This window comes from Hyperolius riggenbachi, chromosome 2 (genome assembly GCF_040937935.1).
Source record: "Hyperolius riggenbachi isolate aHypRig1 chromosome 2, aHypRig1.pri, whole genome shotgun sequence".
Classification (NCBI taxonomy): Eukaryota; Metazoa; Chordata; class Amphibia; order Anura; family Hyperoliidae; genus Hyperolius; species Hyperolius riggenbachi.
The window spans coordinates 20,188,862-20,214,913 of NC_090647.1; the positions used below are offsets into that span (position 1 = coordinate 20,188,862).

Genomic DNA, 26,052 nt, shown 5'->3' on the forward strand with positions numbered 1-26,052 from the left:
TGGGCGTGGCTTTTTTAGTTTATAGGGAATTAGAGTATTAAAACAAAAACAAAAAAGTATTTAGCTTGAGGAATGCCCTATAAACAATAGGAAAGGAACACAATTATGCAATGTGTAAAAGTTCACCTCGGATCCACTTTAAAGAGACTCTGTAATTGAAAAAAAGCTCCCCTTGGGGTTACTCACCTCAGTAGGGGGAAGCCTCTGGATCCTATCAAGGCTTCCCCCGTCCTCCTCCGTCCCACGGCGGTCTCGCTGCAGCCCACGGAATGCACAGCTGACAATTTGTCAGCCTGTGCAATATTTACCTTTCCCTATTCCAGCGGGGGGCACTGTTGTGGCTCTCCGCTTGGAACTGGAAATAGGCAGAAATAGCCGATCTCAGTCGGTCCACTCTACTGCGCAGGTGCCTGTGCAGTAGAGCGGACCCGACCACACTCGGGTATTTCCGCCTATTTTAGAGCCGAATGCCGCTACTGCACCTGCGCCGGGAATGTATATATTTACATCCCCACCGTTCGGGGAGCTCGATCACAGCCACCGTGGGACAGAGGAGGACGGGGGAAGCCTCGATAGGATCCAGAGGCTTCCCCCACCCATGGTGAGTACCCCCCATGTGAACTTTTTATGTTACAGATTCTCTTTAAAGAGACTCCGTAACAAAAATTGCATCCTGTTTTTTATCATCCTACAAGTTCCAAAAGCTATTCTAATGTGTTCTGGCTTACTGCAGCACTTTCTACTATCACAGTCTCTGTAATAAATCAATGTATCTTTCCCCTGTCAGACTTGTCGGCCTGTGTCTGGAAGGCTGCCAAGTTCTTCAGTGTTGTGGTTCTGCTATGAACTCCCCCTTTCCAGGCCCCTCTATGCACACTGCCTGTGTGTTATTTAGATTAGAGCAGCTTCTCTCTTCTCTCTTATCTTTTACAAGCTGGATAAATCGTCCTCTGAGCTGGCTGGGCTTTCACATACTGAAGAATTACAGACAAGGGCAAAGCTGTTTGCAGGAAGAAAAGAGCAGCCTGAAACTTCAGTGCATGAGAGATGCAGGGGGAAAGAAACACACAAATGATCTCTTGAGATTCAAAAGGAAGGCTGTATACATCCTGCTTGTGTATGGATGTATTTTCTATGTGTGGACATGCTGTACAGCAACCTACTTCCTGTTTTGGTGGCCATTTTGTTTGTTTATAAACAAACTTTTTAAATCTGTTTTTAACCACTTTTAATGCGGCGGGGAGCTGCGAAATTGTGACAGAGGGGAATAGGAGATGTCCCCTAACGCACTGGTATGTTTACTTTTGTGCGATTTTAACAATACAGATTCTCTTTAAGCAGCAGATGGAAAATTATCTCCTAAAAGAAAATGTAGGAGGAAAAGATAATTGAATAAAGGCCAATGGGGATGAACCACTAAACAACGAGTAACATGCAACATAAGTGGTATATGTTTATAGCGATGCCAGATGGGAGGAGGCGCCCATTTGGCCCTCTGAAATGGAGATACACAGCTTGGACAATGTCTCGTATTGTCCTGAGGAGGCTGGCAGGTCGCGTGAAACGTGTTGTCTGTTTATTGGTGTCCAACAATAAAAATGTTAACCTCTTATCACGAGGTAAGACTGTTCCTATTACTTACGTCTACTCACTACACATTGTATCACAATTGTGGCTCCTCCTCCCATCTTCCATTGTCTCCTCCCTGTCCCAGGGGTTACCTACATCCAATGGTCCTTTGTTTTTTTCTGGTGAGCGACCCACGTTGACACAACCGAGTCATCATAACCAAGTGGAGGAAGTCCTTCTCCACGTGTCCAAAATTGTGGTTGCCTATAGCACGTTGGTGAGTAGTTGTTATTTCTTTACACTTCCCATTTCCCAAAAATATTACAGTAATGATACTCCTGGTGCTATTTTTGTCTCCTCTTCTTATCGGTACCTCGGTTTTTAAGCCTGAAATTCATCTATCGGATCTCCCAGAATACGTATATAGCGCGTTATATCATTTGTGTAAGTCGCGGCATTAATTAAATAAATACCATTCATTTTAATTCATTTTAACATGTGCTATCTGAACACGTTAATATTAACTTTCTTTAGTGAATCTACCCCATTGACTCATGCGTACAAGCTTTAGGATGATGATAACGCATACAGCGGACAGTACCTGACCAAGTAGAAGAGAGATTTCGGGGTGGGGATGATGTTGAAGGGAACAGGCAGCGTCAGCCCTTCTCTGAAATACGAGAGGTACAGTTTGGACCGAGCAAATTTCCATTCTACATCCGCATCATCCTACAGAGATGGGGGGGGGGGGGGGGGGGAGAGAGAGATGTGTCAACACCAGGCAATGGAGATTCACTGTACATCCATCTGTGCAATGTGCTTCTAAAGAGAAAAGACTCTGTCCACTAAAGAACCTCAATAAGAATGTAACCAAGAACAAAGGGTAACACAAAACAGTTTTTACTCAGGGTGTATCCTCAAAAATTGCTAATAGAAATTAAAAACAATAGGAAATAGGGGACTCAGTCAGTTCCCACAGTGTAGGATAACCAATCCATAAAGTAGATGCATTGCTGTTGGGAGTCAATTATATGTAGAAAGTCATTCCGTTCCTATATATTAAAGCACACCTTTTAAAGGGATACTGTAGGGGGGGGTCGGGGGAAAATGAGTGGAACTTACCCTGTGCATCTAACGGTCCCCCGCAGACATCCTGTGCCCGTGCAGCCACCCACCAATCCTCCAGCCCCGCCTCCTGCTCACTTCTGGAATTTCAGACTTTAAAGTCTGAAAACCACTGTGCCTGCGTTGTCGTGTCCTCGCTTCCCCTGATGTCACCAGGAGCGCACGGTGCAGGCCCAGTATGGTCTGGGCCTGCGCAGTACGCTCCTGGTGCCATCAGCGGGAGTGAGGACACGGCAACGCAGGCGCAGTGGTTTTCAGACTTTAAAGTCTGAAATTCCAGAAGTGAGCTGGAGGCGGGGCCGGAGCATCGGGGAGTGGCTGCACGGGCACAGGATGTCTGCGGGGGACCGTTAGATGCACCGGGTAAGTTCAACTCATTTTCCCCCGACCCCCCTACAGTGTCCCTTTAAACAATGCAGAGTGCCTGGCTGTCCTGATCCTGTGTTTCTAATACTTTCAGCCATAGACTCAGAACAAGCATGCAGCAGATCAGATGTTTCTGACTGAAGTCAGACTGGATTAGCTGCGTGCTTTCGCATAGAGGAATGGTTGTCGCCAAAAAAATAAGGTTCTGCAAGCTACTCAAGGGCCGCACAGCTTAGGCTTAATGGAGGGTGCTTTAGTTCCGGTTGGAAGGGGAGCTGTCCCTGCCACCTAGCAGATGGGTCTTAGGCTCTGCTGTCGCACTAGAAGATGTGCGACAGCATTGGTGTCCGTGGGACACGGGTTGACAGATTTAGTCGATCAATTTATGATCAACCCTTTAGTGTTGGATCTAGAATGGGGATGAGTGGTGGTGTATGCATGTGTGAGTGTTTGGTGGGTCTTCCTCCGAGTCCTCCCCTTCATTTTTTTTTTTAATCCACTTTACAAATAAAGATGGATATTTTAAGGATTGAATCCCTGAATGTAAGGGGTGCTAATTCGGGGCTTAAAAGAGGAAGAATAATAGATGAACTGTTGCGAAATAAGATAGACATAGGTTTTTTGCAAGAGACACACTTTAAAGAAGGAAAAATCCCTAAAATTATTAATAAAAAATATGGTAATTGGATTAATAATGCCAACCCTAGAAAGAAGGCAGGTGGAGTCTCTATCGTGATTAGTTCCAATCTAGACTTTAAGATAGATCAGATCTACAGAGACCCGGAAGGAAGATTCCTTGTAGTGCTGGGTAGGGTCAGGGGCACACAAATTACCTTAGCCAACCTATATGCCCCTAATCGGGGTCAGGTCAGGGTGATAATGGAGTTCCTGGATTTGGTCAAATGCAGAGGGAAAGGAAGGATTATAATAGGGGGGGATTTTAATTTGGCGACAGACCCCGTTTTGGACAGCACTGGTGAGTCGATTAGTATATCAAAGAGGGACAGAACCAGGTATAATGACACGGTGAGACATTATAAACTATTGGATGCTTGGCAAATACTCAACTTAGGGGTAAGAGACTATACATATTATTCCAAAACCCATAATATGTTCTCAAGGTTAGACTTCTTTTTGGTTCCCCAGGACCAGGTCCAATGGATAATTGATGCAGAAATTGGGGTTAGGTCCTTATCAGACCATGCCCCAGTGAGAATTACTATAAACGGTTTTGGGGGGACAGCACAAACTAAATCTTGGAGCTTGGATACAGATCTATTAACAGATGAGAATGTTAAAGTAGAAATTCGCACTACTATTATGGAGTTTTATAAAATTAACCGCACACCTGGTATGTCGGAAAAACTACTTTGGGATACCCGTAAATGTGTGCTTAGGGGTATATTTATGAAGTTTAGTGGAAGGAGGAGAAAGGAAAGAAAAGAAAAGATTGATAAATTACTACATGACTTAAATGAGGTAGAAAACCAACATAAAAAAACCCAAATAGGTCAACATGGGACAACCTGATCAGTGTTAGGGGGGAGCTTAATAATCTACTGGATTCCCGTTGTCTTAGACAATATAGGACAATAAGAAAAAAATATCACCTTGAAAAGAATAGATCGGGGAAAGTATTAGCAAATTTGCTCAAAAAGGACCACAGTTCTAATTTTATTGAAAAAATCTGCGACGAAAATGGGACTATACAATTCGCAACACATAAGATAGGGTCTGTTTTCGCACAGTTTTATCAGAAACTATATAATCTGTCAGAGACCAAAGGGGACTCGAAGAGTAAAGCACTCGAGAAGCTTGTGGCCATGCAAGTCCTAGATAAAAAAACTAGTGAGATTCTTGAGGCCCCTATACAGGAGAGGGAGTTTGTTGAAGCAGTAAGAAGCTTGACAGATGGCAAATGCCCAGGACCAGATGGTTTTCCGGTAGAATTGTTTAAGCTTTTTTCAAACTCCTTAGCTCCGCATTTTTGTACATTGGTGAATGATAAGGGGGGTGGTGGGACTTTTTCAGATAGAGCTAATGAGGCCACAATTTCCCTAATACCAAAAGAAGGTAAATCTCTTATGGCGTGTGAAGATTTTCGTCCAATATCAATTATGAATTGTGATGTCAAAATATATTCCAGGATCTTAGCTGCAAGACTGGGTGAAATAACGGACCTGGTTCTGGGGAATCAACAGGCTGGCTTTCGAAAACAAAGACATGTTAAAGACAACATCTATACGGCTATTAATGTGGTGAATGGTTGTAAATTGAGTAATAAAGAAGCAATATTAGCCACTATCGATGCAGAAAAAGCCTTTGATAGGGTATCTAGGGGTTTTATATTTGATGTTCTTAAAGTGAACCTCTGGACTAAAAATTGACTCAGCAGCACTGAAAAGGCTTGGTGTTTCTTTAACAGTTTCACAGCATCAGAACTTTGTTTCTCTTATACAAGCCTCATTTTTAGCTGCACAGAAGAAAACTGCCCGGGCTTTTTTCCCCTCATGCTGTGCAAAGCATGATGGGATTTCTGATGTTGTTGTTCTCGTTCTGCTGTTTTGGTGCAATTTTTTTTTTCTTTACATTTTGAATTTGACATTTGAAGCCTTGCGTGTGCAGCTGGGAGGGGTAATCAGGACACAGGACAGTTGGAACTGTGTCTCCTGCTCCTTGTCACCTCCTTTCAACCAAAAAGATGGCTGCCCCCATGACAAAGATGGCAGCCCCCATGAATCACAAACATTTGCCTGTTCTTTTAAAACAGGGTGGGTAAAAGATTATATTACCTATCTATTCTAATTAACATAACTAATGTAACTTGATGACAGTATGTTTGTGTAGGCTGAAGTTCCCCTTTAAGAGGATTGGCCTGGGTCCCTGTTTTGTTGACAGAATAATAAATTTGTACTCCAATCAATCAGCAAGAGTCAAGATAAATGGCTGTCTATCGGAGAGCTTTAGATTAACTAATGGAGTTCGGCAAGGATGCCCCCTCTCTCCAGTGCTGTTCAATTTGAGTCTAGAGCCCCTAATCAGAGCTATCCAAGGGGATCCCTTTATAGAGGGGATAGTGAATGAAGGGGAGGAAATAAAATGGATAGCTTACGCTGATGATATACTCCTCACTTTGACCAATCCACGGGTCTCTATGAAACACTGTATGAAATGGTTCACTCAGTTTGGGATGGCTACTAATTTTAAAATTAATGAACAAAAATCTACAATTCTTGATTTGGGCTGCTCCCCTGGAACCAAGAAAGCTATTCAGGACAGTATACATTTTTGTTGGGACAGTCACTCAATCAAATATTTGGGTGTAAGAATTTGCGCTGAATCAAGAGATTTATATAGGGCCAATTATGGGGACATAGTAGTAGTATGTAGGGAAGCATTGAGAACCTGGGATCTCCCTTTTTTTAATGTTATTGGTAGAATAGCAATTGTAAAGATGAAGATATTGCCTAGATTACTGTTTCTGTTACAGTGTCTGCCCCTGTCCCTACCCAGCAAATGGTTTAAAGAATGGAACAAGATGTTCCAAAATTTTATATGGGCAAGGTCACGGCGTAGGATAGCATTCTCTATTACTTCAAGGGGTAAGGATCTCGGGGGTATGGCAGTTCCAGACATCTACAGATATTATACTAGTATTCATCTAGCTCGTGTGCTGGATTGGAGAATAAATGAGGACAATAGATTATGGGTAAGAATGGAGGGAAGCTGCCTCCGCCGAGACCTTCTCCTTTCCTGGATTCCAGCTCAGATACGAGCTGCTCTGTTAGTTCCCTCCCATCCCCTTATTCAACATACGGTATCAATTTTAGCTAAAGTAATTGAGAGATGGCGACATTTTGATGGAATATCCCCACTGATATCAATTGTAAATAATCCAGAATTTGGACCAACTAAAGACAAGGCTTGGTGTAAGGCTAATCATCTTCCTATGGATATGAGACTTATAGACTTGGTAGGTAATAGTGAACTAGCCATCTCTCCCTTACTTGATTCCCATAAAATTAATTATTTCGCTGCTGTACAACTAAAGAGTTACTGGAAGAATTTGGAGAGAAAGGAGGGTGTTATTAGCAACAAAGTAAACAATTTTGAAAGATGGTTCCTATTAAAACAAAGGCCACCGAGGACTCTCTCAAACATTTATAAAGTGCTGGATGCCACCCTCCACGGGGTCCTCCCACGATACTGTGACAGTTGGGAAAAATGTGAAGGAATTAAAATGAATGGAGAATTATGGGCTAGAGTTTTTAAAAAAATCTGGAGTATATCGGACACCTATATTCAGCTTGCCCAATATAAATTAATAGCCAGATGGTACCTGTCGCCAGTTCGTATGTTCAGATACGGCTTAGCTGTCGATGAAACCTGCTGGAACTGCGGACGGGATTCAGGTACCTTCTTGCATATGATGTGGAGCTGCCCTGTGGTGGTGGGCTTCTGGAAAGGGGTGGAGGAATTTTGTTCCGGGTACTTAATCCCTGGGGTTACATTAGATGTAAACTGGGCAATTTTTGGGATTAAAGATACAAAAGAAGCAGAAGGTGGTGCTGAGCAAAAACTATTGGTAGATTTGGGGGTAAGCTTAGCTAGAAAGCTTATTATTAAAAAATGGAAAAATCCAGAACCACTCTCCCTTGGAGAATGGAAAAAGGATATTATAGCATTTCTAAATAATAGAGTTTGGATAGGAGAAGATGATGTGACTGAAAGGTCTAATGCTACTTGTTGGGTTGTTATGAAACAGATTTGGGAGAAGAGTGTTGTCTGACATCTGTATACCTCTTTGTTTTTGTAAGGAGGAGGAGAGGACCTAGAAGTGTCTGAGTTTTTTGGGGGGAAGTATATGGAGGATGTATGCGGTATGTATGGGGTGTGGTAGGTGGGATGTCTGAGTGAACAGTAATCTGTCATTACGTTGTATTGTTTTACTATATTTCTAATAATTTTCTAATTCAAATAAGATTACTAAATAAAAGATATGGCAAACCATGATGCAACCAATTACCCAACAAGGGAAGGTGCTGATGAAGCCAAGTTCTGGTTGGGATATGGCGTATTATCGCTGCTGAGAGTTTGCACAAAAAAAAAAAAAAAAAAGGATTAGCTGCGTGCTTGTTTCAGGTGTGTGATTCAGACACTACTGATGCATGAAAGATCAAAAAGTACAAAAAGAGCGCCAAAAAGCAGCAGTAACAACTTTGCCACAAATCGGCTAACATTTCTGAGGTTCCAAGTAAAGAAAAACTGGTGGAAATCACTGGTTGTATTTTAACATGTTTAAGAAGATTTGCACTTTGATCAGTTGTTCAATTTGTTTATTAATATGTTTTGCACTATATGTAATGATTTGTGGGTTTATATGAATTCATTGCGCTTCTTTCAGCTTTATCATTTTTTTTGCACAGGATCAACTTTATGAATTATTAATTACTTATTGCAATTGCACTTTCCCAATACTTTTTTTAACCCAGGTTCAGCATAAAGTGGTTCTCTTGGGAACCTACTGACATGCATTCCAGCTCTTATTATGATGATAGGGAAGGAGACTATCATTATCTTACATTTTAAATGCTTTTATTGATTTGTTGATTTTTGATGAAAGGATTGCAGAGTACCCAGAAAGCTCATGGTGAAGCAGAACTCTCAGGAGTGTGTGAGGGGCTACAATGGACTAAAAAGCCCCTTTACTAAAATGCTATGGAAAACAGAAGTTTGCTTTCTTAAATTTGCGATAATTCAGGTTGGAGTGAGCTTAAGATGTCTCCCACAATGCACCACTGCTGAAATATGCAAATCAACCATTGTTGTCCCTGGAAGCTGGCCACACCTCCAGACCAGTCTGAAACAGTCTATATGTTAGATTATTGTGGTTCTGTAATATTAACAAGACACATGACATGACACATCATTGCATTCCAGCGGATCTGGAGGTGTGACTAGCATACAGGGACAACCAGGGCCGGGCCGAGGCATAGGCTGGAGAGGCTCCAGCCTCGGGGAGCAGTGTAGGAGGGGGCGCAGAATTCATTCAGCTGTCATTCCTAATTGTGTTTGAAGCAGAAAGAAATAATAAAAGGGGATACATAGCATTGACTGCAAGCCAGATAACTAGATATTAAGGTGTTGGGGAGGTTGTGGGCCCTGTGGCGCCTCTTAGTCTAATAGCAGTCAGTGTGTGACGGCTGGGGTGGGAGGGATGGAGGGGCGCACGTTGGTGTCTCTGCCTTGGGTGCTGGAGGACCTTGTCCCGGCTCTGGGGACAACAATGGATAATTTGCATATATTCAGCAGTGTTGCACTGGGAGACATCTCGGAGCTCACTCCAACCTGAATTATTGCAAATACTTTCAGTTTTAAAGTAGTGGTCCAAGGAGGGGAAAAAAAAAGAAATCCACTTACCTCGGCCTTCCTCCAGCCCCCGGCAAATGAACTGTGCCCTTGCCGCAGCTCCGGTGGCTCCCTGTCCCCTCCGGTGAAGAGACCGACCTCGCCAGGTCGGCCTCTTCCTCCATCTTGCTGCGTTCCACGGTGTGGCTCACTGATTTACACGGACGTCATCCGGGCTGTTCTGGGCAAGCACAGAGCTACTGCACCTGCGCAGTACAGTCCAGATGACGTCAGCGCGACTCTGAGAGCTGCTCGCGCAGGCACAGTAGGAATCCTGCGCTGGAGGGGACCCAGGACTACCAGCAGTGAGCAGAGCTGCGGCGAGGGCACAGAATGGCTGGCAGGGGCTGGAGAAAGCCCCAGGTAGGTGGACTTTTTTATTTTTAAACAGCTTGGATGTGTTTAAGAAAGCAAACTTGATGAAAGTATTGTTTTATATATTTCAAACAGTAGGTGGTGCTGGTGAACCTTTGTGGCCCTCGATACAATATTTTGTGGCCTGCGCCAGGCAAAAGCAAAAGAGACACGGAAGCAAACTGTTTTTGCCTATTTTACCTTATAGATCGTTTCAGTGCTCCCAAGTAATCCGCCGCATCCCCGCCGCTAAACGAGGGCTGCAGAGCCCCCAAATACCCCGGGCAAACATCCACGACTGCGCTGAGGGGCAGAGCTTCCAGCAGTAGCTCTGCCCCACCTGACGTCAATCGCCGCACGGATCGCTACCTCTCCCCGCCCCTCTCTGTGAAGGAAAAGTGAGAGGGGCGGGCAGAGGCGGCGATCCGCAGCGATGGACGTCAGGAGGGGCAGAGCTGAAGCTAAAAGCTCTGCCCCCTCCAGGAAATGCCGGCGGATTGCCCCCCGGGCGATTTGGGGGCTCTGCAGCCCTTGTTTTGCTGGGGGGACGCGGCGGATTACTTGTAATGGGAGCACTGAAGCGAACTATAAGGTAAAATAGGCAAAATAGTTCGCTTCAGTGTAAATTTGATTTTTAATCTAAATAAAAATCAATGCAAGGGACGGGGGGGCGGGAGCTGCTGATTGCGTAAATGACATGCCCTCATAACAGTTATATGGGAAGACGTTCTGTGTGCACATTTAAGGACTTTTTTTTGTGAAATCCCTTATGCGGCCCAGCCTCATCCTGACTTTGCCTCCTGTGGCCCCCAGGTAAATTGAGTTTGAGACCCCTGCTTTAGCCTGAATCATGTTTCTTGTGGTAGAGCACGTGTTGTTATACATTTCCTGTTTACCATGCAGTAAAAACCTTGGATTACAAGTAACTTGGTAAAGAGCACTTTGTAAGACAAGCAAACATTTTTTATGAAATTTTACACCAGCAAGTTGAAGCAAATTGTGCTCTTTGCGTCCCACACAACACAACGCTCACCTCGATCTTCTGGAAGGAATTGGTGATCATGGCGATAAGCATGTTGAGGAGAACAATGACCATCACAATGGTAAAGATGCCATAGAGAACCCGACCCACGAACTCTGCCACCCAGTAGTGGTTCATGTCCACGGTTGTCCTCTCCACCATCTGGAACATGGTCCAGAAGAGGAACTGGAAGGTTTCATTAAAGCTGCAAAAAGCCAAAAGTAGCATTGTGAGCTCTGAGAAATCCACCAATATCTGCTCTTTGTTTTGTGAAACATCAGGATACTTATACACGGAGTTTATACTTACATTGTGGAGGATTTCAGTTTAAAAGAAATATTCCCATGTCAACCACTAAATAAAGGTTATCTGGACAAATAATATTATATTCACCATAATAGTGGCTCAAGTATTGTGCCTGTGAATGACCGCGGGCGTACAAAGTACGCCGCCTCCGTTAGCCGATTGGAGGAAGCCTACAGTGGCGGGGCGGGAAGGGTCGCAGGCGGGGAGCCGCGCTATGCAGGAGGGTGGTGTACCTGCCTGAAGGTGTTGCACTGGCATCTGCTCTCCTAATCAAGGATTGAGCGAAATGAGTCAAGTTCAATCAATACGTTACTGGGGGAGCTGTGGTGACTGACAGTCAGAAGTAAATAACAGGCTAGCGACAATCTGTGTGTCGCTAGCCTGCCGCTTTTTATAATGAGGGACAGCAGAGCCCGGGGGGAGGGGCTGGAGGCACAATGGAAGGACACAGGTTGGTCATTGTATACAGAACGTGCCTCTGTGCCCTAATATGATTTCACAAACCCACCTCGGGTTCTCTTTAAAGTATTAGAGGCAGAGGATCAGCAGGACAGCCAGGCAATCTGCATTATTTAAAAGGAAATAAACATGTCAGCCTCCATATCTCTCTCACCTCAGGTTCCCTTTAACTAAATTGATGCTATCTCTCATGCTGGGGAAACTTGACTCTTTCCTCATCTAGCCTCTTCCTCCTCCATAAGCTGTCTGTTTCACTGCCCAAAAATGAAGTAAAATAATACTGCCATAAAAATAAACTGAACAGAAAATAAAAATCTGTGTACAACATAGCTTGTTTCATACAGCCCTTCTTTTCTCTCCTGCCATACCTTGTTCATTCAACCAATCGCCTCTCCCCTTCTCTAAGTCCAGTTCTTCATTCCAGCTTTCTGCCACGCCTTGTTCATTCATCTGATCCCCTCACTTAGTCGGTATGTCCAGTTCTCCACTCCAGCTTGTGTTTTCATTGCACATTTTTATCCCCTTCATTATTAGCTTCCTCTTATTTGAAATGTCTAATTACAATCCCTATGCTGGGAACATTCCTGTCTATAAAAGTGCACCTCCAGGCCCTCCCTGTTTCTCTTCCCCCATAAGCACCCTGATTGCTTCTCCTTCCTTACACTGTTCATAGAATCTAACTCCCTCCTCCCAAAAGAAAAATTTCCATCGAGTTTCTTGGAACCAAACCAGTTTGGCTCGTTTTTTTTCCACCTTGATTTCAGACAGTTAGTGTTATTTACAGTGGAGGAAATAATTATTTGACCCCTCACTGATTTTGTAAGTTTGTCCAATGACAAAGAAATGAAAAGTCTCAGAACAGTATCATTTCAATGGTAGGTTTATTTTAACAGTGGCAGATAGCACATCAAAAGGAAAATCGAAAAAATAACCTTAAATAAAAGATAGCAACTGATTTGCATTTCATTGAGTGAAATAAGTTTTTGAACCCCTACCAACCATTAAGAGTTCTGGCTCCCACAGAGTGGTTAGACACTTCTACTCAATTAGTCACCCTCATTAAGGACACCTGTCTTAACTAGTCACCTGTATAAAAGACACCTGTCCACAGAATCAATCAATCAAGCAGACTCCAAACTCTCCAACATGGGAAAGACCAAAGAGCTGTCCAAGGATGTCAGAGACAAAATTGTAGACCTGCACAAGGCTGGAATGGGCTACAAAACCATTATCAAGAAGCTGGGAGAGAAGGTGACAACTGTTGGTGCGATTGTTCGAAAATGGAAGGAGCACAAAATGACCATCAATCGACCTCGCTCTGGGGCTCCACGCAAGATCTCACCTCGTGGGGTGTCAATCGTTCTGAGAAAGGTGAAAAAGCATCCTAGAACTACACAGGAGGAGTTAGTGAATGACCTCAAATTAGCAGGGACCACAGTCACCAAGAAAACCATTGGAAACACATTACACCGCAATGGATTAAAATCCTGCAGGGCTCGCAAGGTCCCCCTGCTCAAGAAGGCACATGTGCAGGCCCGTCTGAAGTTTGCCAATGAACACCTGAATGATTCTGTGAGTGACTGGGAGAAGGTGCTGTGGTCTGATGAGACCAAAATAGAGCTCTTTGGCATTCACTCAACTCGCTGTGTTTGGAGGAAGAAAAATGCTGCCTATGACCCCCAAAACACCGTCCCCACCGTCAAGCATGGGGGTGGAAACATTTTGCTTTGGGGGTGTTTTTCTGCTAAGGGCACAGGACAACTTAATCGCATTAACAGGAAAATGGACGGAGCCATGTATCGTGAAATCCTGAACGACAACCTCCTTCCCTCTGCCAGGAAACTGAAAATGGGTCGTGGATGGGTGTTCCAGCACGACAATGACCCAAAACATACAGCAAAGGCAACAAAGGAGTGGCTCAAGAAGAAGCACATTAAGGTCATGGAGTTGCCTAGTCAGTCTCCGGACCTTAATCCAATAGAAAACCTATGGAGGGAGCTCAAGCTCAGAGTTGCACAGAGACAGCCTCGAAACCTTAGGGATTTAGAGATGATCTGCAAAGAGGAGTGGACCAACATTCCTCCTAAAATGTGTGCAAACTTGGTCATCAATTACAAGAAACGTTTGACCTCTGTGCTTGCAAACAAGGGTTTTTCTACTAAGTATTAAGTTTGTTAGAGGGTTCAAAAACTTATTTCACCCAATGAAATGCAAATCAGTTGCTATCTTTTATTTAAGGTTATTTTTTCGATTTTCCTTTTGATGTGCTATCTGCCACTGTTAAAATAAACCTACCATTGAAATGATACTGTTCTGAGACTTTTCATTTCTTTGTCATTGGACAAACTTACAAAATCAGTGAGGGGTCAAATAATTATTTCCTCCACTGTATGCTCTTAAAGTGAACCAGAAATGAAGCACCCTCTTGTATTTTACCTTATAAATCAGTAGGAACATGACAGTAAACACCTAATCTGCTCTTTGTTTCATTGTTCTCTGTTTAATCTGACTGTTATCACCTCTGATAAGAATCCCCGACTGAGCACTCAGTCTAGCTTTGCTACGGAAAGATTATAGCTGAGTCTGTCTTCTCTGGTGTCTTTTCAAGCCCAAGCCTGCCCCCTTGTGGCTCTGCTATAATGACTCAGCTATAATTATTCCCTGCAAAGCCAGACTGAATGCTCAGTCCGGGATTCTTATCACAGCTGGTAAAAGACACTTTTAGCAGTGAGGATGAAACAGAGAGCATGGTAAGTGTTTTCTCTAATGTTCTTACTGATATATATGGTAAAATACACAAGGGTGCTTCGTCTCTGGTTCCCTTTAAAATTCCCTGTCATGTGAAGCTCTGCATTGTTGGCCTCCATGACACTGTCCTTGCATGACTTTCTTTGTAGTAAATGGACTAGTCCCTCGAGAACTGACACGTTGGTGCCGCCTCATTTCGGATATACCTACTGTATGTCTTCAGGTACAGCAAAGTTCACTTTAAGGTCCGATGTTATTTAATAGCACCATTCTTGGGAAGCTGTACGATCTCTAATACCAGTTGACGACAAGTTGTACATAGATAGCCTGTCTATTGTTTCTTTATCTCCTCTGTACTATTTTTTCCAATTTCCATGGAACCATCTCTTCAGGGATGTCTATAACATGCCTACTGTACCACGACCTTATCTTGGTATGTTCAAATATCTTCCCAAATACCACTATGTAATGTAAAAGACAAGGTACTCAACCATAAAAAAATTGTGGTAACCCTGCCTTTATTCTAGAGCAGGGATGTCGTACTCGAGTTCCTAAGGGCCGAGGTCCTCACACATATTTTGGCACAGCTCAGATGAATTGATGGGACCGAATTGGCAAAGGTGTGGTCCATTGGTCCATTAACCACTTGAGGACCACAGTGGAAAACCCCCCTAAAGACCAGGCCAATTTTTGTGAAAATGGCCACTGCAGCTTTAAGGCCAGGCTGCAGGGCCGCACAACACAGCACACAAGTGATTCCCCCCTCATTTTCTACCCACCAACAGAGCTCTCTGTTGGTGGGGTCAGATCGCCCCCCGGATGTTTATTTAATTGTTTATTTTTAAATAAATATCTGTTTTTTTTAATAAATGTTGCTACTTTTTTAATTTTTATATATAGCCCCTCCCTCCCCCCGCCAGCCAATCCATGTGTTCAGCTGTCCGAGGCTTCAGCCTATGAGAGCCGATCACTGCCAAGACACATGAGCCATGTCACACAGCTGTCCCCAGTACAGCGCTGCTGCTGATCGCAGCTCTGTACTGTGTAAATAGATGGCGATCACGGCGTCTAACAGTCTCCCAAGACTGATGACGGGGCGGAGCTCCGCCCCCCGAGAACGAGATGCACGCGCACCCTGTGTGCGATCTCCTTCAGTAGCCGGTTACTTTGCTAGGATAGAAATGTGTGTGAGTTGGTCTGTGTCTAACCTGCCTCATCTCTGAATAGAAGGTATTGTGTGAGTATGCTAATACTGAGACTCTGTGTCTAACCTGCCTGATCTCTGAATAGAAGGTATTGTGTGAGTATGCTAATACTGAGACTCTGTGTCTAACCTGCCTCATCTCTGAATAGAAGGTATTGTGTGAGTATGCTAATACTGAGACTCTGTGTCTAACCTGCCTCATCTCTGAATAGAAGGTATTGTGTGAGTATGCTAATACTGAGACTCTGTGTCTAACCTGCCTCATCTCTGAATAGAAGGTATTGTGTGAGTATGCTAATACTGAGACTCTGTGTCTAACCTGCCTCATCTCTGAATAGAAGGTATTGTGTGAGTATGCTAATACTGAGACTCTGTGTCTAACCTGCCTCATCTCTGAATAGAAGGTATTGTGTGAATATGCTAATACTGAGACTCTGTGTCTAACCTGCCTCATCTCTGAATATAAGGTATTGTGTGAGTATGCTAATACTGAGACTCTGTGTCTAACCTGATTCATCTCTGAATAGAAGGTATTGTGTGAGTATGCTAATACTGAGACTCTGTGTCTAACCTGCCTCATCTCTGAATAGAAGGTATTGTGTGAGTATGCTAGTACTGAGACTCTGTGTCTAACCTGCCTCATCCCTGAATAGAAGGTATTGTGTGAGTATGCTAATACTGAGACTCTGTGTCTAACCTGCCTCATCTCTGAGTAGAAGGTATTGTGTGAGTATGCTAATACTGAGACTCTGTGTCTAACCTGCCTCATCTCTGAGTAGAAGGTATTCTGTGAGTATGCTAATACTGAGACTCTGTGTCTAACCTGCCTAATCTCTGAGTAAAAGGTATTGTGTGAGTATGCTAATACTGAGACTCTGTGTCTAACCTGCCTAATCCCTGAATAGAAGGTATTGTGTGAGTATGCTAATACTGAGACTCTGGGCTTGATTCACAAAAGAGTGCTAACTGTTAGCACGGCCGTTTTCGCGCTAATTTTCGCCAAATCCTTGAATGGAAGGTATTGTGTGAGTATGCTAATACTGAGACTCTGTGTCTAACCTGCCTCATCTCTGAATAGAAGGTATTGTGTGAGTATGCTAATACTGAGACTCTGTGTCTAACCTGCCTCATCCCTGAATAAAAGGTATTGTGTGAGTATGCTAATACTGAGACTCTGTGTCTAGCCTGCCTAATCCCTGAGTAGAAGGTATTGCGTGAGTATGCTAATATTGAGACTCTGTGTCTAACCTGCCTCATCTCTGAGTAGAAGGTATTGTGTGAGTATGCTAATACTGAGACTCTGTGTCTAACCTGCCTCATCTCTGAATAGAAGGTATTGTGTGAGTGTGCCAATACTGAGACTCTGTGTCTAACCTGCCTCATCCCTGAATAGAAGGTATTGTGTGAGTATGCTAATACTGAGACACTGTGTCTAACCTGCCTCATCTCTGAGTAGAAGGTATTGTGTGAGTATGCTAATACTGAGACTCTGTGTCTTACCTGCCTCATCTCTGAATAGAAGGTATTGCGTGAGTATGCTAATATTGAGACTCTGTGTCTAACCTGCCTCATCTCTGAATAGAAGGTATTGTGTGAGTATGCTAACACTGAGACTCTGTGTCTTACCTGCCTAATCTCTGAATAGAAGGTATTGTGTGAGTATGCTAATACTGAGACACTGTGTCTAACCTGCCTCATCTCTGAGTAGAAGGTATTGTGTGAGTATGCTAATACTGAGACTCTGTGTCTTACCTGCCTCATCTCTGAATAGAAGGTATTGCGTGAGTATGCTAATATTGAGACTCTGTGTCTAACCTGCCTCATCTCTGAATAGAAGGTATTGTGTGAGTATGCTAACACTGAGACTCTGTGTCTAGCCTGCCTCATCTCTGAATAGAAGGTATTGTGTGAGTATGCTAATACTGAGACTCTGTGTCTTACCTGCCTAATCTCTGAGTAGAAGGTATTGTGTGAGTATGCCAATACTGAGACTCTGTGTCTAACCTGCCTCATCTCTGAATAGAAGGTATTGTGTGAGTATGCTAATACTGAGACTCTGTGTCTAACCTGCCTAATCCCTGAATAGAAGGTATTGTGTGAGTATGCTAATACTGAGACTCTGTGTCTAACCTGCCTCATCTCTGAATAGAAGGTATTGTGTGAGTATGCTAATACTGAGACTCTGTGTCTAACCTGCCTCATCTCTGAATAGAAGGTATTGTGTGAGTATGCTAATACTGAGACTCTGTGTCTAACCTGCCTAATCCCTGAATAGAAGGTATTGTGTGAGTATGCTAATACTGAGACTCTGTGTCTAACCTGCCTCATCTCTGAATAGAAGGTATTGTGTGAGTATGCTAATACTGAGACTCTGTGTCTAACCTGCCTCATCTCTGAATAGAAGGTATTGTGTGAGTATGCTAATACTGAGACTCTGTGTCTAACCTGCCTCATCTCTGAATAGAAGGTATTGTGTGAGTATGCTAATACTGAGACTCTGTGTCTAACCTGCCTCATCTCTGAATAAAAGGTATTGTGTGAGTATGCTAATACTGAGACTCTGTGTCTAACCTGCCTCATCTCTGAATAGAAGGTATTGTGTGAGTATGCTAATACTGAGACTCTGTGTCTAACCTGCCTCATCTCTGAATAGAAGGTATTGTGTGAGTATGCTAATACTGAGACTCTGAGTCTAACCTGCCTCATCCCTGAATAGAAGGTATTGTGTGAGTATGCTAATACTGAGACTCTGTGTCTAACCTGCCTCATCTCTGAATAGAAGGTATTGTGTGAGTATGCTAATACTGAGACTCTGTGTCTAACCTGCCTCATCTCTGAATAGAAGGTATTGTGTGAGTATGCTAATACTGAGACTCTGTGTCTAACCTGCCTCATCTCTGAATAGAAGGTATTGTGTGAGTATGCTAATACTGAGACTCTGTGTCTAACCTGCCTCATCTCTGAATAGAAGGTATTGTGTGAGTATGCTAATACTGAGACTCTGTGTCTAACCTGCCTCATCTCTGAATAGAAGGTATTGTGTGAGTATGCTAATACTGAGACTCTGTGTCTAACCTGCCTCATCTCTGAATAGAAGGTATTGTGTGAGTATGCTAATACTGAGACTCTGTGTCTAACCTGCCTCATCTCTGAATAGAAGGTATTGTGTGAGTATGCTAATACTGAGACTCTGTGTCTAACCTGCCTCATCTCTGAATAAAAGGTATTGTGTGAGTATGCTAATACTGAGACTCTGTGTCTAACCTGCCTCATCTCTGAATAGAAGGTATTGTGTGAGTATGCTAATACTGAGACTCTGTGTCTAACCTGCCTCATCTCTGAATAGAAGGTATTGTGTGAGTATGCTAATACTGAGACTCTGAGTCTAACCTGCCTCATCCCTGAATAGAAGGTATTGTGTGAGTATGCTAATACTGAGACTCTGTGTCTAACCTGCCTCATCTCTGAATAGAAGGTATTGTGTGAGTATGCTAATACTGAGACTCTGTGTCTAACCTGCCTCATCTCTGAATAGAAGGTATTGTGTGAGTATGCTAATACTGAGACTCTGTGTCTAACCTGCCTCATCTCTGAATAGAAGGTATTGTGTGAGTATGCTAATACTGAGACTCTGTGTCTAACCTGCCTCATCCCTGAATAGAAGGTATTGTGTGAGTATGCTAATACTGAGACTCTGTGTCTAACCTGCCTCATCTCTGAATAGAAGGTATTGTGTGAGTATGCTAATACTGAGACTCTGTGTCTAACCTGCCTCATCCCTGAATAGAAGGTATTGTGTGAGTATGCTAATACTGAGACACTGTGTCTAACCTGCCTCATCTCTGAATAGAAGGTATTGTGTGAGTATGCTAATACTGAGACTCTGTGTCTAACCTGCCTCATCTCTGAATAGAAGGTATTGTGTGAGTATGCTAATACTGAGACTCTGTGTCTAACCTGCCTAATCCCTGAATAGAAGGTATTGTGTGAGTATGCTAATACTGAGACTCTGTGTCTAACCTGCCTCATCTCTGAGTAGAAGGTATTGTGTGAGTATGCTAATACTGAGACTCTGTGTCTAACCTGCTTAATCCCTGAGTAGAAGGTATTGCGTGAGTATGCTAATACTGAGACTCTGTGTCTAACCTGCCTCATCTCTGAATAGAAGGTATTGTGTGAGTATGCTAATACTGAGACTCTGTGTCTAACCTGCCTCATCTCTGAATAGAAGGTATTGTGTGAGTATGCTAATACTGAGACTCTGTGTCTAACCTGCCTCATCTCTGAATAGAAGGTATTGTGTGAGTATGCTAATACTGAGACTCTGTGTCTAACCTGCCTCATCCCTGAATAGAAGGTATTGTGTGAGTATGCTAATACTGAGACTCTGTGTCTAACCTGCCTCATCTCTGAATAGAAGGTATTGTGTGAGTATGCTAATACTGAGACACTGTGTCTAACCTGCCTCATCTCTGAATAGAAGGTATTGTGTGAGTATGCTAATACTGAGACTCTGTGTCTAACCTGCCTCATCTCTGAATAGAAGGTATTGTGTGAGTATGCTAATACTGAGACTCTGTGTCTAACCTGCCTAATCCCTGAATAGAAGGTATTGTGTGAGTATGCTAATACTGAGACTCTGTGTCTAACCTGCCTCATCTCTGAGTAGAAGGTATTGTGTGAGTATGCTAATACTGAGACTCTGTGTCTTACCTGCCTCATCTCTGAGTAGAAGGTATTGTGTGAGTATGCTAATACTGAGACTCTGTGTCTAACCTGCTTAATCCCTGAGTAGAAGGTATTGCGTGAGTATGCTAATACTGAGACTCTGTGTCTTACCTGCCTAATTTCTGAAGAGAAGGTATTGCGTGAGTATGCTAATACTGAGACTCTGTGTCTAGCCTGCCTCATCTCTGAATAGAAGGTATTGTGTGAGTATGCTAATACTGAGACTCTGTGTCTTACCTGCCTAATCTCTGAGTAGAAGGTATTGTGTGAGTATGCCAATACTGAGACTCTGTGTCTAACCTGCCTCATCTCTGAATAGAAGGTATTGTGTGAGTATGCTAATACTGAGACTCTGTGTCTAACCTGCCTCATCTCTGAATAGAAGGTATTGTGTGAGTATGCTAATACTGAGACTCTGCGTCTAACCTGCCTAATCTCTGAATAGAAGGTATTGTGTGAGTATGCTAATACTGAGACTCTGTGTCTAACCTGCCTAATCCCTGAATAGAAGGTATTGTGTGAGTATGCTAATACTGAGACTCTGTGTCTAACCTGCCTCATCTCTGAATAGAAGGTATTGTGTGAGTATGCTAATACTGAGACTCTGTGTCTAGCCTGCAAATCTCTGAATAGAAGGTATTGTGTGAGTATGCTAACACTGAGACTCTGTGTCTAACCTGCCTCATCTCTGAATAGAAGGTATTGTGTGAGTATGCTAATACTGAGACTCTGTGTCTAACCTACCTCATCTCTGAGTAGAAGGTATTGTGTGAGTATGCTAATACTGAGACTCTGTGTCTTACCTGCTTCATCTCTGAATAGAAGGTATTGTGTGAGTATGCTAATACTGAGACTCTGTGTCTAACCTGCTTCATCTCTGAATATAAAGTATTGTGTGAGTATGCCAATACTGAGACTCTGTGTCTAACCTGCCTCATCTCTGAATAGAAGGTATTGTGTGAGTATGCTAATACTGAGACTCTGTGTCTAACCTGCCTAATCCCTGAATAGAAGGTATTGTGTGAGTATGCTAATACTGAGACTCTGTGTCTAACCTGCTTCATCTCTGAATAGAAGGTATTGTGTGAGTATGCTAATACTGAGACTCTGTGTCTAACCTGCCTCATCTCTGAATAGAAGGTATTGTGTGAATATGCTAATACTGAGACTCTGTGTCTAACCTGCCTCATCTCTGAATATAAGGTATTGTGTGAGTATGCTAATACTGAGACTCTGTGTCTAACCTGATTCATCTCTGAATAGAAGGTATTGTGTGAGTATGCTAATACTGAGACTCTGTGTCTAACCTGCCTCATCTCTGAATAGAAGGTATTGTGTGAGTATGCTAGTACTGAGACTCTGTGTCTAACCTGCCTCATCCCTGAATAGAAGGTATTGTGTGAGTATGCTAATACTGAGACTCTGTGTCTAACCTGCCTCATCTCTGAGTAGAAGGTATTGTGTGAGTATGCTAATACTGAGACTCTGTGTCTAACCTGCCTCATCTCTGAGTAGAAGGTATTCTGTGAGTATGCTAATACTGAGACTCTGTGTCTAACCTGCCTAATCTCTGAGTAAAAGGTATTGTGTGAGTATGCTAATACTGAGACTCTGGGCTTGATTCACAAAAGAGTGCTAACTGTTAGCACGGCCGTTTTCGCGCTAATTTTCGCCAAATCCTTGAATGGAAGGTATTGTGTGAGTATGCTAATACTGAGACTCTGTGTCTAACCTGCCTCATCTCTGAATAGAAGGTATTGTGTGAGTATGCTAATACTGAGACTCTGTGTCTAACCTGCCTCATCTCTGAATAGAAGATATTGTGTGAGTATGCTAATACTGAGACTCTGTGTCTAACCTGCCTCATCTCTGAATAGAAGGTATTGTGTGAGTATGCTAATACTGAGACTCTGTGTCTAACCTGCCTCATCTCTGAATAGAAGGTATTGTGTGAGTATGCTAATACTGAGACTCTGTGTCTAACCTGCCTCATCCCTGAATAAAAGGTATTGTGTGAGTATGCTAATACTGAGACTCTGTGTCTAACCTGCCTAATCCCTGAGTAGAAGGTATTGCGTGAGTATGCTAATATTGAGACTCTGTGTCTAACCTGCCTCATCTCTGAGTAGAAGGTATTGTGTGAGTATGCTATTACTGAGACTCTGTGTCTAACCTGCCTCATCTCTGAATAGAAGGTATTGTGTGAGTGTGCCAATACTGAGACTCTGTGTCTAACCTGCCTCATCCCTGAATAGAAGGTATTGTGTGAGTATGCTAATACTGAGACACTGTGTCTAACCTGCCTCATCTCTGAGTAGAAGGTATTGTGTGAGTATGCTAATACTGAGACTCTGTGTCTTACCTGCCTCATCTCTGAATAGAAGGTATTGCGTGAGTATGCTAATATTGAGACTCTGTGTCTAACCTGCCTCATCTCTGAATAGAAGGTATTGTGTGAGTATGCTAACACTGAGACTCTGTGTCTTACCTGCCTAATCTCTGAATAGAAGGTATTGTGTGAGTATGCTAATACTGAGACACTGTGTCTAACCTGCCTCATCTCTGAGTAGAAGGTATTGTGTGAGTATGCTAATACTGAGACTCTGTGTCTTACCTGCCTCATCTCTGAATAGAAGGTATTGCGTGAGTATGCTAATATTGAGACTCTGTGTCTAACCTGCCTCATCTCTGAATAGAAGGTATTGTGTGAGTATGCTAACACTGAGACTCTGTGTCTAGCCTGCCTCATCTCTGAATAGAAGGTATTGTGTGAGTATGCTAATACTGAGACTCTGTGTCTTACCTGCCTAATCTCTGAGTAGAAGGTATTGTGTGAGTATGCCAATACTGAGACTCTGTGTCTAACCTGCCTCATCTCTGAATAGAAGGTATTGTGTGAGTATGCTAATACTGAGACTCTGTGTCTAACCTGCCTCATCTCTGAATAGAAGGTATTGTGTGAGTATGCTAATACTGAGACTCTGTGTCTAACCTGCCTCATCTCTGAATAGAAGGTATTGTGTGAGTATGCTAATACTGAGACTCTGTGTCTAACCTGCCTAATCCCTGAATAGAAGGTATTGTGTGAGTATGCTAATACTGAGACTCTGTGTCTAACCTGCCTCATCTCTGAATAGAAGGTATTGTGTGAGTATGCTAATACTGAGACTCTGTGTCTAACCTGCCTCATCTCTGAATAGAAGGTATTGTGTGAGTATGCTAATACTGAGACTCTGTGTCTAACCTGCCTCATCTCTGAATAGAAGGTATTGTGTGAGTATGCTAATACTGAGACTCTGTGTCTAACCTGCCTCATCTCTGAATAAAAGGTATTGTGTGAGTATGCTAATACTGAGACTCTGTGTCTAACCTGCCTCATCTCTGAATAGAAGGTATTGTGTGAGTATGCTAATACTGAGACTCTGTGTCTAACCTGCCTCATCTCTGAGTAGAAGGTATTGTGTGAGTATGCTAATACTGAGACTCTGTGTCTAACCTGCCTCATCTCTGAATAGAAGGTATTGTGTGAGTATGCTAATACTGAGACTCTGTGTCTAACCTGCCTCATCTCTGAACAGAAGGTATTGTGTGAGTATGCTAATACTGAGACTCTGTGTCTAACCTGCCTCATCTCTGAATAGAAGGTATTGTGTGAGTATGCTAATACTGAGACTCTGAGTCTAACCTGCCTCATCCCTGAATAGAAGGTATTGTGTGAGTATGCTAATACTGAGACTCTGTGTCTAACCTGCCTCATCTCTGAATAGAAGGTATTGTGTGAGTATGCTAATACTGAGACTCTGTGTCTAACCTGCCTCATCTCTGAATAGAAGGTATTGTGTGAGTATGCTAATACTGAGACTCTGTGTCTAACCTGCCTCATCTCTGAATAGAAGGTATTGTGTGAGTATGCTAATACTGAGACTCTGTGTCTAACCTGCCTCATCCCTGAATAGAAGGTATTGTGTGAGTATGCTAATACTGAGACTCTGTGTCTAACCTGCCTCATCTCTGAATAGAAGGTATTGTGTGAGTATGCTAATACTGAGACTCTGTGTCTAACCTGCCTCATCCCTGAATAGAAGGTATTGTGTGAGTATGCTAATACTGAGACACTGTGTCTAACCTGCCTCATCTCTGAATAGAAGGTATTGTGTGAGTATGCTAATACTGAGACTCTGTGTCTAACCTGCCTCATCTCTGAATAGAAGGTATTGTGTGAGTATGCTAATACTGAGACTCTGTGTCTAACCTGCCTAATCCCTGAATAGAAGGTATTGTGTGAGTATGCTAATACTGAGACTCTGTGTCTAACCTGCCTCATCTCTGAGTAGAAGGTATTGTGTGAGTATGCTAATACTGAGACTCTGTGTCTTACCTGCCTCATCTCTGAGTAGAAGGTATTGTGTGAGTATGCTAATACTGAGACTCTGTGTCTAACCTGCTTAATCCCTGAGTAGAAGGTATTGCGTGAGTATGCTAATACTGAGACTCTGTGTCTAACCTGCCTCATCTCTGAATAGAAGGTATTGTGTGAGTATGCTAATACTGAGACTCTGTGTCTAACCTGCCTCATCTCTGAATAGAAGGTATTGTGTGAGTATGCTAATACTGAGACTCTGTGTCTAACCTGCCTCATCTCTGAATAGAAGGTATTGTGTGAGTATGCTAATACTGAGACTCTGTGTCTAACCTGCCTCATCCCTGAATAGAAGGTATTGTGTGAGTATGCTAATACTGAGACTCTGTGTCTAACCTGCCTCATCTCTGAATAGAAGGTATTGTGTGAGTATGCTAATACTGAGACACTGTGTCTAACCTGCCTCATCTCTGAATAGAAGGTATTGTGTGAGTATGCTAATACTGAGACTCTGTGTCTAACCTGCCTCATCTCTGAATAGAAGGTATTGTGTGAGTATGCTAATACTGAGACTCTGTGTCTAACCTGCCTAATCCCTGAATAGAAGGTATTGTGTGAGTATGCTAATACTGAGACTCTGTGTCTAACCTGCCTCATCTCTGAGTAGAAGGTATTGTGTGAGTATGCTAATACTGAGACTCTGTGTCTTACCTGCCTCATCTCTGAGTAGAAGGTATTGTGTGAGTATGCTAATACTGAGACTCTGTGTCTAACCTGCTTAATCCCTGAGTAGAAGGTATTGCGTGAGTATGCTAATACTGAGACTCTGTGTCTTACCTGCCTAATTTCTGAAGAGAAGGTATTGCGTGAGTATGCTAATACTGAGACTCTGTGTCTAGCCTGCCTCATCTCTGAATAGAAGGTATTGTGTGAGTATGCTAATACTGAGACTCTGTGTCTTACCTGCCTAATCTCTGAGTAGAAGGTATTGTGTGAGTATGCCAATACTGAGACTCTGTGTCTAACCTGCCTCATCTCTGAATAGAAGGTATTGTGTGAGTATGCTAATACTGAGACTCTGTGTCTAACCTGCCTCATCTCTGAATAGAAGGTATTGTGTGAGTATGCTAATACTGAGACTCTGTGTCTAACCTGCCTAATCTCTGAATAGAAGGTATTGTGTGAGTATGCTAATACTGAGACTCTGTGTCTAACCTGCCTAATCCCTGAATAGAAGGTATTGTGTGAGTATGCTAATACTGAGACTCTGTGTCTAACCTGCCTCATCTCTGAATAGAAAGTATTGTGTGAGTATGCTAATACTGAGACTCTGTGTCTAGCCTGCAAATCTCTGAATAGAAGGTATTGTGTGAGTATGCTAACACTGAGACTCTGTGTCTAACC

At 43.0% G+C, this 26,052-nt stretch overlaps 1 protein-coding gene across 1 annotated transcript in view; it reads right to left on the minus strand.

Annotated features, from left to right (window-relative positions):
* LOC137544649 (short transient receptor potential channel 2-like) overlaps positions 1-26,052 on the minus strand; it is a 196,923-nt gene that overhangs the window by 24,952 nt on the left and 145,919 nt on the right. The window contains exons 10-11 of the mRNA XM_068265744.1: positions 10,856-11,048; positions 2,171-2,298 (exon numbers count right to left, since the gene is read on the minus strand). Coding sequence (XP_068121845.1) covers positions 2,171-2,298; positions 10,856-11,048 — 321 coding nt within the window. The remainder of the gene's footprint in view (positions 1-2,170; positions 2,299-10,855; positions 11,049-26,052) is intronic.